Below are 15,164 nucleotides of genomic sequence, written 5' to 3'. Positions count from 1 at the left end.
TCACCCTTTTTAAGTCAGAGAAGGATAAAAAGTGGGAAGGTGAAAGGAAGGTAGGTAGTCAGGAAGGAGGAGTAGGTAGAAGTTGCCAAGTTTTTTTCTCAGACTAAAAAGGAAGGTGTTAAGGGTAGAAGTGACACTTGAAAATTAAGGTATTTTCATTGTAATAAAGTTGGGCACACAAAGTCAATATGTTGGAAATTATAGGGAAAATCTTTTGGAATTATTGGGATGCAGAAAACTTCTGGAAGTAAATGTACTGTGGGTTCTGAGATTCAGGCAGAGGAAAAACAATTGGTTTGTGTACAGGTAAAGCAGGAAGTATCAGTGAAAGGTAAAGAAGTGGGAATGTGTTCACACAAGGGAGTTCTGAGGAGCAGATTGCAGAAATATTTAAAGATTTTGTATGTGAAGGGAAAGTCTTTTCATGTGTTCAGGGTGGAGCAGGTAAAGATATTAAAATTTTAAGAGACACAGGGGCTAGTCAATGCTTAATGTTATGAGATAATGATACTTGTTGTTCAGAGGAAGTATTGCAGGAACAGGTGGTAATAAGTGGGGTTCATGGAGATGTTAAACCTATTCCATCGTGGAAGGTTAATTTAAAGAGTTAAGTGGAAAACAGGTGTGGTGATTGCTGGAGTAGTGGAAAAATTGCCCATTGCAGGGGTTCAATTTATTTTAGGTAATGATATAGCTGGCTCACAGATGAAGTTGATGCCTATGGTAGTTGAGCAGCCTGTAGAGATGTTTTCAACAGAAGTGCTGTAGAAAGCGCATCCTGGATTGTTTCCAGATTTTGTGGTAATAAGATCACAGGTTGAAACAGGAAGAAGAGGAAGTTAATTTGCTGGATCTGCTAAAATCTATTTTTAGACAGTTCCCTTAAAGGGGGTGTAACTGGGAGCCAGGTTAATTAAAGATTTTAGGAGTTATTATAGTAGTAATTTTATACATGTGCTTGAAATCTTCTCTTTTGTTAATAAATATTTTAAATTAGTTCCTTAAAAAAAATCTGAAAGTCTTGGTTGACTTGTTATTTCTGAATTCAGGGCACGCATCCTGAAATAAATACAATTTGCAAAATTGTTGTGATAGCGCAATCAAATTTCCCTCGTGGATTTGATCCGCCTGGCACACATCAACTACCACGTCATAACACTATGAGAAAGATAGACCCTTTTTATGTTCGTTAGAGGTAGTAAGGATATCTGTCTGTACCAGCCTGTGGATTGATAACAGTGTAAGGGATAATAAAGCGGAGTCAGGCTGGTTCAATTCCTTCAAGCATGACCTTGTGATAGGACCAGGACATAAGAACAAGGGAAAAGACACTGCTGTAATTGAAAACTAATTAAGCTAAAAGCAGGCTTGGCCTTATCTGGCACAGTGCCATAGCAAAGAAAGGTATAAAGAAAAAGTACCACAGAATCATTTCTACTGCATTGGTTAGAGCAATTTGGTCAGATGCTCAGAAGACCCGTATGGAGGATTTGTCATCAGACTGATCACCGAGATGGATTCCAGCTTGCAGGGAAGTAAAACAACAGGTATTATCATGAGTATGTACTATTGCTTAGTGGTTTAATAAAGGTGTATCATCTTTGGTGAAACTTCATCCAAATTGTGTGCTGTTGATATCCAAGACAAGGACCTTTAGGCCAGGGAGAGGGTCTTAAAAAAAAGGAATTGGACAGATGCTTAAAAAGGAGAATTTGCTGGGATTTGGGGAAAGAACAGGGGAGTGGAACGAGATAGCTCTTTAAAAGAGCCAGCACAGGCACAATAGGCCAAATGGCCACCTTCCTTGCTGTATTATTCTCTGATTCTATTCAACACTTTTGTGAAGCACCTTGGGGCATTAAAAGGCAATACGTAAATGCAAGTTGATGTTTATTTTCAATAACATTAGCTCATGTATATCCAAACTGCAGCCCACCTGTAACTCCTGAGCTTTGCCAATCTGACCCAAGAGGTGCAGACAACCGAGTTCTTATTTTCTGTTTTGTCCAGTTTGAATTATTTAGAGCTAGAGATTTGGAAAGAGCTACTCTTATATCTCCTGCTCCAATTTAATCAGAAAACAATATTGATTATTATCAATAGGTTCAGATACTTAAAAATGCTTGAGAGTTTGGATTTAAACTTTTCGTGGCTCCTGAGGTTTTAATTTCAAGGATCTATACGCCTTACCAGAATAAATAGGCTGGGCATTCTGAACTAACTTATTTTCGAGCACTTTGAGGACTACAGTAGAATCACAGTGCCAAAAGAAAACTGACTGGAATTTACCAACGCTCAGGAGATGGGCTGCGAAGTGGATGGGCTGGGAGGCGGGAGTGCAGATAAAATGGTGGCGGGGAACCTAATGCTTTTCCGTCACCATGGGATATTACCAGCGGTGGGAAGCTCTGGACAATTAAGCCAGTTAAGTGCCCAATTAAGGGCCACTTCCTGCCTCTGCTGGCATTTTATCAGCATTGGGAGGTGCCTCTGCCACATAGGGAGACTCATGCAAATCCTGACAGCCTACATCCTCAGCAGTGGCCACTTCTATCGGTGCTACTGATGCTGCCGGCCCTCTGATTGGGCTAGCACAGGTTGGTGGCCCTGGTGGAGGACAAATGTCACCCAGGGTTTCGCTACCTGCCCACTTGAGGTTGCATCCTGCTTCCAGTTTCAGCAGCAGGTCTACTTAACTATTGAGAAAATTCTGGCCAATGAATAGGACTTGTTTGGGTGGATGCAGTAGATGCACAATCTCCTCCCAGTACCACTCTGGGTAGTATTCAGACAGAGAGATATCTTGCATTTCCTAAGTGCCTTTCACAACCTCAGGATATCACAAAATGGTTACAGCATTTGAAGTCCTTTTGAGTATATTCACCTGTAACATAGGAAATTTAGTTGGGATGGCACAGCAATGTATGGGAGACTCCCTCTGATCTTTCCCCCGCCCCCATTGTGCTGTGCTTGTGTCATTCAAAATGTATAGTCCCTATGTAAAATTGGGACAGTGCCAATTGTGAACATGACAAAAATGATGCAAAGCCATTGTCCTTTGTCAAAGCAACAAAGATTTGCTAAATGCTTTGTTATAAAGACGATTTATCTTTATACTTCAAAAACCAACAGAAGAAATAAAAGCACAAGATTTTAAATGGTGTGTGGTTAAAACTTTAAGGTTACCTCATCAAAGTCTGCAATAATTTCATTCAGCAAGCGTAAACATTCTACTCCTTGGTTATTCATCTCAGTTTGAGAATAGAAATCTGCAAATCCTGGAATTGAGGCGAACATCACAGCAACTGAATCATAAGACTGTGAATAAAGTTCCTGATGAGAAAATAACAGTAAGAGTAATAAAGTACCAATGAAAAATCAATCATCAACATGTCAGAGCTACAGGTCTGTAGAAGAGCCATATGGACTTGAAACGTTAACACTGTTTCTCTCTCCATGGATGTTGCCAGACCTGCTGAGTTTTTTCAGCATTTTCTGCTTGTATGTCAGAGTTACATGGGGAAGGTAGTGCAAAAAATTGAACTATCAGATAAAAGCAGCAAGTGTAAATTATCAGATAATTTGAATTGACCAATTCGGAATTGAAAAGTATTTTACATATTAAATTTTCAAAAATCATTTCCAGATGTTGTGCTTATCATTTGTCTTCACTATGGTATAGGGAATTAATATGAAGGAAAAAAAATCGATTCACAGCAGATTTCATAATGATTATCTCACAGAACTGACTAGCTTCTATTTTCTTGCCAAGGCTAGAGAGTGGACTGAATATTACATGCCCCGGTGGGCATGTTTCCTGCGGGGGTGGGCATGTAAAATGGGGCGAGTGTCCATCCCACCACCTTCCCGCCCACCCCCATAATACGGGGAGGAGGGGATGGGGGGGGGCAGGCGCCAAAATCAGCAGCTCGTCCGCCATATTTAAATGAACAATTAAGGGTCAATTACGTTTGTTATCAAACCAATTGACCCTGATAATATGCTGCCCATGTCATAAAACCAATTTTTAAACTGAAATGTTTAAAGGAAGGGGGGGGGGGTTGTTCTTTGGGGGCTGCCCTTTGCCAATCGGGGGGTGGCTCCCCTTTGACTGAACACCCCCTTCCTTCCTAAACTCACCCCCTCTCCACCCCATTGCCCCTCTCCCTAACCTTCTCAAACCTACCCGGCCCAAGACCTCGGACTTACCTGCTCCAGGGATCCAAGGTCTTGGGGTCCTTTCTTCCCCGGCTGTCCCCCGCTACGGCCACCGACACCTTCCTGGTGCTGCCAGGACTGGTGGAGCTGCTGGTCAATCGGATTGGCCGGCAGCTCCAGATGGCAGGGCTTCTACCCCATTGAGGGGCAGAAGTCCCACTCGGCCCTTGTTAATGATCCCCACAGCGCTTTATGGCTGCGGGGCAGGTTGGCGTGGCTGGTGTGGTTTATGGGAGGAGGGTGTGCCATCTGTTACCCCCCCGTATTATTCTGCGCAGTCAGTCTATTCAGTACAAGTAATATTGCCATCAACACCAAAGCTTCCACTTTTAACCTACTGTCTTATGACCAGTATATAATCACAGAATCAGTGACAGCAGCATTTCTGGAAACAAACAATTCTTAATTGGCAAAGGTGTTTTCCAGAATCTTCTTCACTAATCTTAATTAATCCCATTCTCTTTCTGTATCAAGAATTCACAAGGGGTGTTCGGGGTGGGGGTTGTGGTGGAAATGGATTAGCATCTGGGCAGTTGACCAATCATCCAAAAGCTGCACTGAGAAACTCAGTCCTTTTTAAGCATCCATGTGTACGGAAACTGCCCACATTATTCTTGTGGAGCATTCTTGCTCTCCTGGCTACAGGGAAATCATTTGATCTCTTTGGGCTTCTTTGTCTTTCCCTCCAGGTTTTACTGAGATGCTCTGCCCTGCAGGCTAATAAAAGTCAACATCAATGTTCTATTTCTTTAGGCCTCAATTTGATTCATGAAACTCCCACCTGATTCGCCTTAGGTACCCATGAAAACATCATACGGAATGATGATGAGAAGTGAGACAGTGAGCTGAATCTTGTGCCCGCCCCACCGGCGGGGGTGGTCATTTAATTGGACAGGAGGTTGATTGGGACACCGCCTCCTTAAGTCCGGAGCAGGAAGGTCCGTGGACAGCTTTCCCGCTCTGCCGCCAATTGAGGCCCATTAAGTGGCCAATTAATGCCCATTTAAGGGTCTCATCCTGCCACCACGGGTATTAACCCAGCTAGAGGTGGCGTCTCGATATGCAGGGAGTATGGCAAGCAAACCTGTGTGGCATTGCTTGCTGGCTTCTGGGGGTGAGGAGGAGGCCCTCGTTCAAAGGCGCTCAGTGCCTGATCGAAGGACCTAGCATTGGGAAAGGGGGAGGCTCATTGAGAGGCAACCCCCTGCCCTTCCTGCTGACTCCTCAAACCCCTGCTCCCATGAAACCAAACCCGCGAACCCCCTCCTGCTATCACTCGCCTGTGCCTGGGTCCCTCCGGGGGCTTCGGGTGTGGTGCCGAGTACAGGAGAGCTGGTGGCCTCTGATTGGCCAGCAACTCTCAGCAAGCATCCCTGGAGTCATTGACCATAGGGTCCCCCATGGGTGGAGTGGGGAGGCCCGCCACAGGCTTGTCAAAAGCCTGAGTGGCACAAGATGCAACCGGGCTTCTTGAAAAGAGGCAATGTGTGCGCCTCACTGAATCTCCAGCCAGTGGCTCAGATCCCCCTTGCCTCCATAAAATCCCGCTCCGTAAGTCCACTGCTACAATTTTAACTCTATTGCACGGATTCCACCACATGGAGGGAATTAAAATTGGTCCAACATAATTGATGATTAATGCCATGTTGATATTGATGGTATTGGAATTATAAAAGATTCTCATTTTTATTCTATGGCAAGGTTTTTAATTGATAAGTGTAGTGGTTATATAGATATTTTTAAGAAATGTTAAGCAGAAAATCATAGACTAGTGAACAAAAAAAGTGGAAAACCTTGACTACAGATTCAACTAGTTTTAAATTTAATGTAATTTAGTGAACTTACATCATTGTCTCTATCCTTTTCTAAGAAATGGCGTGCAACGTGACTTGGTAGAATGTTTCGAAGCATATTTTCATTATGCTCTCGTAGCTCCCTCATTTCATTAACTTCCTCTTTTGCCTGGACACGCCATAGGAAGTCCAGTCTTGCAGTGTATTCCAGCTGAACAGTTTTATTAAAAATGAAAGGTTTTTTTCATGTAGGTTTTCTTGAAAAATTCAAAAATTTCCTCATGCTTTGTCCAATTCAATTTATACATTTTTCGCTTCACAGAATCTCTCCTTCAACCCCACTGCAGCATCCGAGAGAGCTTAATGCTATCATGTTTATTTCCTATCTTATTATGTTGTCCAAACCAATAGAATTGTAGAAATGTACACCATTAAAGAATTACAAATACATCAACTCTTGGAAACAACTGATTGAACACAAATATTTTCTTAAAAGGTAGCCCAGTCTTTTATTATATAGGACTTTTTTTTTCATTGTTCATGGGGTTGCTAGCAAGGCCAGCATTTATTGTCCATCCTGACTTGCTCTTGAGAAGATGGTGGGGAACTTTTGGAATAGAACTGAATGGCTTTGTTAGGCCATTGCCAAGGGTAGTTAACCCCATTGCTGTGAGTCTGGTTACATAAGGGCAAAACCAGGTAAGGATGCAGGTTTCCTTCCCCAAAGGACATTAATGAACCAGTTAGGTTCATACAACAATTTGGTAATTCTATAGTAACTATTACAGAAAATTAATTGTTTATTCCAGGTATATTTAACTAACTGAATTTAAGTTCTCCAACTACCATGGCAGGCTTTGAACTCATACCTCCAGATCATTAGTCCAGGCTTCTAGGTGGCTAGTCCAGTAATATGACCACTATGCTACAGTACCTGTATATGCCTTCCTTTCTTTATTTGCTCTCCAAGAATATACATTTCCTTATGTTAGAAGGAGGATAGATGTGTCAAATGCTTTTTTGCGAAGGGCTTCAAATCTTTTTTTGGGGAGTTGAAAGGAAATCGTTGCCCTCATTTACAAGTAGAAAAACAATTTAATGGATATTTACCTAGATATCAATGTATCCAATTAACAGTCCTCATGATTTGCCAGCTATTCCTATGAATGGATATAAAGTAATGCCGGCTGTGAATCAGCTGTGCTAACCTTCATGTTTGAACAGCGAATGCTGGCAGAAAATAATACTCAACTGTGCAAGCCACCAAAATCAAACATGATTCTTTTCTCATCTGACACAATGCATTACAAGCAGGAGGTCTTGGATAGTTATCAGAAGTCAACGTGAGAACATAAGAAATAGGAGCATGAGTAGACCATATGGCCCATTGAGCCTGCTCTGCCATTCAATATCATCATGAGAGGTCTTGGACTTCAGCTCTATTTTCCCACCTGCCATCCATATGCCTTAATTCCCTGAGACACCAAAAATCTGTCTCTCCCAGCCTTGAATGTATTCAACAATGGAGCATCCACAACCCTTTGGGGTAGAGAATTTTAAAGATTCACAACCCTTTGAGTGAAGTGATTTCTCCTCATCTCAGTCCTAAATGATTGGCCCCTTATCCTGAGACCATGACCCCATGTCTTAGATTCCTTGACCAGCAGATACAATCTCTCAGCGTCTACCCTATCAAACCCCTACAGAAGGTTTGGCCAGATGACACTGAAATCAAATGCAGCACTCCACCATAGAATCACTGAATGATTATGGCACAGAAGGAGGCTATTCAGCCCATTAAATCTGTGTTGTTTCTCTGCAAGAGCAATTTAGCTAGTCCCACTAGCCCGCCCATTCCCTGCAGCTCTGAAAATTTTCTCTTCAGGGACTTATCCAATTCTCTTTTGAAAGCCACAATTTAAACTGCCTCTATCACACTTGTAGGCAGTACATTCTAGATCTCAACCACTTGCTGCATAAAAGGTTTTTCCTCATGTCGCCTTTGGTTCTCTTGCCAATCACCTTAAATTGCTGTCCTCTGCACCAATGAGAACAGTTTCTCTCTATCTACTATACATAGGCCCCAAGGTTGCTGATGGCCCTCTTGCCCACAGGCCAATTGAGCCACTTAAGTAGCCAATTAAGGGCCTCTTCCCACCACTTTAATTCCCATTTTCCAATGGTGGTGGGATGGGACCTTCTGCCTTGTGGGGAAATCACCAGGTAAACAATGGAGGCCTCTCAGTGGGTTCATGGGGAGGGGATGGTGTAGTGGTATTGTCACTGGGCTAGTAATCCAGAGACCTAGGGGAATGCTCTAGGCACTTGGGTTTGAATTCTGCCACAGCAGATGATGGGCTTTGTCCTCCATAAAAATCTGGAATTAACGTTTAATGATGACCATGAAACCATTGTCGACTGTTGTAAAAACCGATCTATTCACTAATGTTGTTTAGGGAGGGAAATCTGCCATCCTTACCTGGTCTGGCCTACATGTGACTCTGGACCCACAGCAATGTGGTTGGCTCTTAAATGCCCTCTGAAATGGCCTAGCAAGCCACTCAGTTGTATCAAACCGCTACAAAGTCTCAAAAAAGAAATGAAACCAGATGGACCCCCAGATTCGACCGAGGCACCGGAAACGAAAACAGCAAACTTAGCCCTGTCGACCCTGCTTACTAACTTACTAAGTTCTCCTTACTAACATCTGGGGCTAGTGGGGACAGCTGGCTCTCAGACTAGTCAAGCAACAGCCTGACACAGTCACCCTCACAGAATCATATCTTACAAAGAATGTCCCAGACACCAACAACACCATCCCTGGATCAATCCAGCCAGTGGGGCAGGACATAGCAGAGATGGTGGCACAGTCAGGAGGGAATTGCCATGGGAGTCATCAACATCGACTCAGGACCCCATGAAAATTCATGGCATCAGGTCAAACATGGGCAAGGAAACGTCCTGCTGATTACCACATAACGTCCTCCCTCAGCTGAGAATCAATGCTCCTCCATGTTGAACATCTCTTGGAGGGAGCACTGAGGATGGCAGGGGTCAGAATGTACTCTGGGTGGCAGACTTCAATGTCCATCATCAAGAGTGGCTCGGTAGCACCACTACTGACCGAGCTGGGTGAGTCTCAAAGGACATAGCCGCTAGAGTAGGTCTGCAGCAGGTGGTGAGGGACCCAACAAGATGGAAAAACATACTTGACCTCATCCTCGTCAAACTGTCTGCCGCAGATGCATCTGTCCATGACAATGTCGGTAGGAGTAACCACTGCACAGTCATTGTGGAGATGAAGTCCCGCCCTCACATTGAGGATACCCTCCATTGTGTTGTGTGGCACTACTACTGCGCTAAATGGGATAATTTCGAACAAATCTAGCAATGCAAGACTGGGCATCCATGAGGTGCTGTGGGCCATCAGCAGCAGCAGAATTGTGCTCAAACACAACCTCATGGCCCGGCATGACCCTCACTCTATCATTGCCATCAAGCCAGGGGATCAACCCTGGTTCAATGAAGAGTGCAGGAGTGTATGCCAGGAGCAGCACCGGGCATACCTAAAAATGAGGTGTCAACCTGGTGAAGCTATAACACAGGACTATTTGCATGCCAAACAGCACAAGCAGCAAGTGAGAGACAGAGCTAAGCAATCCCACAACCAATGGATCAGATCTAAGCTCTGCAGTCCTGCCACATCCAGTTTTGAATGATGGTGGACAATTAAACAACTCATTGGAGGAGGAGGCTCAATAAATATCCCCATCCTGAATGATGGGGGAGCCCAGCACATCAGTGCATAAGATAAGGCTGAAGCATTTGCTACAATTTTCAGCCAGAGGTGCCGAGTGGATGTTCCATCTCGGCCTCCTCCGGAGGACCCCACCATCACAGATGCCAGTCTTCAGCCAATTCGATTCATTCCACATGATATCAAGAAATGGCTGAAGGAACTGGATAGTGCAAAGGCTATGGGCCCTGACAATATTCCAGCAGTAATACTGAAGATTTGTGCTCCAGAACTTGCTGTGCCCCTAGCCAAGCTGTTCCAGAACAGCTACAACACTGGCATCTACTCAGCCACGTGGAAAATTGCCCAAATATTTCCTGTACACAAAAAGCAGGACAAATCCAACCAGGCCAATTACCAACCCATCAGTTTACTCTCAATCATCAGTAAACTAACGGAAGGGGTCATCAGCAGTGCTATCAGTGGCTCACTGATGCCCAGTTTGCATTCTGCTAAGGCCACTCAGCTCCTGACCTCATTACAGCCTTGGTTCAAACATGAACAAAAGAGCTGAACTCCCAAGGTGAGGTGAGAGTGACTGCCCTCGACATCAAGGCTGCATTTGACCAAGTGTGGCATCAAGGAGCCCTAGCAAAACTGGAGTCAATGGGAATCAGGGAGAAAACTCTCCACTGATTGGAGTCATACCTAGGACAAAGGAAGATGGTTGTGCTTGTTGGAGGTCAGTCATCTCAACTCGAGGACATCACTGCAGGAGTTCCTCAGGATAGTGTCCTCAGCCCAACCATCTTCAGCTGCTTCATCAATGACCTTCTTTCCATCATAAGGTCAGAAGTGGGGATGTTTGCTGATGATTGCACAATGTTCAGCACCATTTGCGACTCCTCAGATAAATGAAGCAGCCCATACACAAATGCAGCAAGACCTTGACGAAATCCAGGCTTGGGCTGACATGTGGCAAGTAAATTCGTACCACACAAGTGCCAGGGCAAGGACCATCTACAACAAGAGAGAATCTAACCATTGCCCATTGATGTTCAATGGCATTGCCATCACTGAATCCCCCGCTATGAATTTCCTGGGGGTTACCATTGACCAGAAGCTGAACTGACTAACCATATACATATTGTGGGTACAGGAGCAGGTCAGGGGTTAGGAATTCTGCAATGAGTAACTCACCTCCTGACTCCCCAAAGCCTGTCCAACATCTACAAGGCACAAGTCAGGAGTGTGATGGAATACTCCCCACTTGTCTGGATGAGTGCAGCTCCCACAACACTCAAGAAGCTTGACCACCCAGGACAAAACAGCCCACTGATTGGCACCACATCCACAAACATTCACTCCTTTCACCACTGATGCACAGTAGCAGCAGTGTGTACCATCTACAAAATGCTCTGCAGGAATTCGCCAAGGCTCCTTAGACAGCACCTTCTGAACTCACGACCATTACTATCTAGAAGGACAAGGGCAGCAGACAGATGAGAACACCGCCACCTGGAAGTTCCCCTCCAAGTCCCTCACTATCCTGACTTGGAAATATATCGCTGTTCTTTCACTGTCACTGGGTCAAAATCCTGGAACTCCCTTCCTATCAGCACTGTGGGTGTACCTACACCACATGGACAGCAGCAGTTCAAGAAGGCAGCTCACCACCATCTTCTCAAGGGCAACTAGGAATGGGCAATAAATGCTGGCCCAGCCAATGAAGCCCACATCCCGTGAGTGAATAAAAAATAAATCCATCTTATTGGGCATTCTTTTGTCCTTGGAGAGGCCACCAGTAACAGTGGCCTCCCACCATGGCAAAGGTGCTGTCTACCCTCATCAACCCCCTCCATCCCTTCTTGGGACCTGCTCGACTGTTCCCGGCACCTCCAGATCCCATTTACCTTTTTAGGAGGGCACGATTCTTCTATGGCATCCTCCTCTTCCAAGTGCTATACCGCCACTGACCACCATTCCTGTTGGCGGTGCTGAGCTGCCTGCCTGCTGATTGGCCGGCAGTTCCTAGTGACGTGGGCTTGTCCCTGCCAATTAGTTGCCTGTCGCCCATAAAATGTGGCATGAGCGAAATCAGAAGGGCTGTAGGAGGGTTGTCCAATCACAGGGCAGGCGGTTGGGTGAAGCAGGTAAACTGGATCCAGCAGATAAGTGGAATGACCAATTCGCTTGCTTTGAGTAGGTTGGTTGCCCATCTACTGTCCCGCCTCCGTTAAAACTGGAAGTGGGCAGGTTGGAGGCATGTTAGGGTCGGACTGCAGATTTATTTCAATTTTGAATGCCACCCTCCCCAAACCCACCCATTTTAGGATTTAAAATTTGCCCCATCATATATTTGACAGCATACTGCTCCACTTGTACAATGGAAACGGGAGCCAGGAGCTATACCTCCCTGCTATCCACATAGTCACCTTGGTCTGAGCATAAAGCAGCACTGACATTGTGGAAACTACAGTGTTTCTATGGAGGGAATATGCTGATTGTCAGGTAAACCATAAAGAGAATATAGGTAAAGAATAAAATAATTGCACAATTCTTTGCGAATTATTTGCTTATAAATGAATTCACAGTAATCTCCCAGTTAGGGAACCTTTACCTGTTGTCCGTGATAAAAAACAGCTAAAAGAAACATTGCCATTAGCAGCAAGGAGGTCTCCTTCGTGCTTAGGAAGTCTCTCCTACAAAAGAACAAATAGGAGCATTCATTAACATTATAGGCTAACACTACAGAAGTCTTAGTCTTACAGCTATTGACTTTGTAGCCACTTTACACATTTTGTATAAAAAAAGCAATGTAAATTCACATGACAGCAAAAGAAGTCAACAAAAACAAACTTTCAAGAATCAAGTTTGAGGAAATTATTTTCTTTGTCTCCCAAAACTCCATGGAAGGCTGAGGGGAAAAGTGGTGAAGATCCATTTGCTTGCCATGTGAAGGTCAGAGCCTCCACATGCCCCCTACAGGGAAGGAGCCAGGAGAAGTGATTCACTGTATTGTGACTTCATGCTCCACTGGCTCAGTCAAGGCCTGTCATATCTGAGCAGGCCAGTATTTTCATTAAGATGTACCATGTGTGGCCCTTACCTGTAGGGTCCAGGCCAGGAAAACATGAGTACCAGGATTGTGACATAAGGAATTTTGGCTTTTATCTCTTTAGAACCTACTCTTATTTCCAAGCTGGCAATCCATTCCCACGTAAAAAGTCTTGGAGGATAATTTTTGAATCCCACAACACCACTATTTTTGAATTTTTAAAAATCTGTTCTTTCATGGGATGTGGCTATTGTTGGCAAGGGCAGCATTTGTTGCCCAACTCTAATTGCCCTTGAACTGAGCAGCTTGCTAGACCATTGAAGAGGGAAGTTAAAAGTCAACCACATTGTTGTGGGTCTGGAGTCACAAGCAGGCCAGACTAGGTAAGGATGACAGATTTTCTTCCCTGAAGGAAATTAACATATCAGATGGGTTTTAAACAACAATTGACAATAGTTTAATGGACTAGTTTACAACTCTTTATTTTATTAATTGAATTTAAATTCCATCAGCTGCATAGTGGGACTTAAACACATGGTCCCAGAGGATTAGCTTGGGCCTCTGGATTACAAGTGCAGTGACATTACCACTACGCCACCATCTCGCCCATAAAATTAGACGTACACTGCACCAGTCTGTACCTGAAAATTACAAACAAGGTCCCACAATTGGTGGCACACCCTGATTTGTGTAAACAGTCTCCCACAGGAAGCAGGCTGGCAGGCAGTGTGTTTGCCTGACAATTGCACCAGGCAGGCCTTGAGTGTTAACATCCACTAACACCCCCTACAATTTTCAATTGCCAAACACCCATTTTAAGGTGTGAAATGGGGAAGCCTGCTGTTGAAAAATCAACCTCTTAATCTTTTGTTTCTGTTAGTCAGGAATATCTATAATCAATAATTATTTCTTAGAAGAATATAGAATCAAGAAACAGTTGCTTTCTCTGTTAATACATTAAATGATATATTGTAGGGTCCCTGAAAACGCTGATTCTGTAACCAGATTTTTAAAAAAATCAGTCTCTTCTTGGGACTCCTGATGGATCAGTAACTACATCATGATTCCAGATTCGATCCCTGTTCGGTGCCGAGTTACCTAAAGTTTCTTTTTATTTATATGTTATTTTTGTAATACTCTCTTTTTCTGTAATTTTATTCCCTTCTTCTTCATTTACCTAGCCTGCTACCTCTGTAACAGAGAGCCCACTCTCAGGTTGCTACCAGTGCCTCCTGCAACTGAATGCTCAGAGTACCAGAGATTATTCACATATGACTACCCCCTTCTAATTCCCCTATAGCCTGCTGGACCATGCTTTGGACATGGCTTGGGCCCTCACTATGCATTGAGGCTCAGGGGAGTCACATTCAAACTGTATCTATTCCTGCTCCTGGCACTGGACATTACCATGTTACAGGTCAATGCTACGTCCTACAAGTCTAAGTCATGCAGTTAGTACTGAGTGAGGTAGAACATTAAAGACTTACGCTCCATTTTGACGGAAGCTGTCGAATCTAACAAAGAGCGAGCTGTAGATTGTTTCAGTCAGCAGTGAGTAAACTGCAATCATTATCAACAGCACGGCAAGTTTCAAGATGGAATTCAGACGCAGAAACACCGCACAAGTCACCATCGCTAGCACCCCAGTAAACACAAAATACTGAACAGATAACACACAAAGGTTAGGTTACACAGCTTCAACTGCATAATGGGCAGAGATTCAGACTTTCTGCAAATTTATTATAAGAGTTTAACCTACTTAGTTATTGTAGCAACTACTCTCTTCATTTTTACTTCCTTCCTTTTAGCTCTCCCTATACAAAACAGTGTTCTCTGTTTAATAGAGCCATGCCCTCTGCCATGGCCATGCAGCTGACCTCAGTGAGCTGCATAAATTATCTGGGATGCCTCAGTGCAATTTGCTTTCATTCCAGTTGATGGGCACCCAATTTCATCTCTGCACTTGCTCTCTAAATGTACCATTGAGATAATGGAGTGGTTGTATGAGGGATCAGGGCACCATGTGCATTTTGGATGATTCAGAATGTTGGTTCACCAACGCATTATGCACCAGGCTGCCAGTCATGCAGTGCAAATCATAAATAATCAGAATTGTGCATCCTATTTAATTTCAATGAAATAATTCAATAGCAATCCCAAAGCTAGCATGTAAAATCTTGTTTGAAATCTCAGATAATAAAAATAAAATCAATGAGCCTGGGCAACATGTTTGAGATACTTGTTTCTGGCACACTGAGCAGAACATCTGAAAATAGTTCAAGTACATTTATGTTGAATTCTCTTTACTAAATCTTAAAAGTCTTTTTCCTTCCTTCAAAAAGAAATGATTCAAATACTT

General features: G+C 43.8%; 1 protein-coding gene across 1 annotated transcript in view; it reads right to left on the bottom strand.

Moving 5' to 3' along the window:
- adcy8 (adenylate cyclase 8 (brain)) overlaps positions 1 to 15,164 on the bottom strand; it is a 130,104-nt gene that overhangs the window by 23,506 nt on the left and 91,434 nt on the right. The window contains exons 12-15 of the mRNA XM_041189964.1: positions 14,293 to 14,465; positions 12,368 to 12,446; positions 6,064 to 6,222; positions 3,187 to 3,333 (exon numbers count right to left, since the gene is read on the bottom strand). Coding sequence (XP_041045898.1) covers positions 3,187 to 3,333; positions 6,064 to 6,222; positions 12,368 to 12,446; positions 14,293 to 14,465 — 558 coding nt within the window. The remainder of the gene's footprint in view (positions 1 to 3,186; positions 3,334 to 6,063; positions 6,223 to 12,367; positions 12,447 to 14,292; positions 14,466 to 15,164) is intronic.

Source organism: Carcharodon carcharias, chromosome 6 (assembly GCF_017639515.1).
Source record: "Carcharodon carcharias isolate sCarCar2 chromosome 6, sCarCar2.pri, whole genome shotgun sequence".
NCBI classification, from domain to species: Eukaryota; Metazoa; Chordata; class Chondrichthyes; order Lamniformes; family Lamnidae; genus Carcharodon; species Carcharodon carcharias.
The sequence above is the reverse complement of the archived record's forward strand: the minus strand, read 5'-3'. Positions and strand labels throughout refer to the sequence as shown.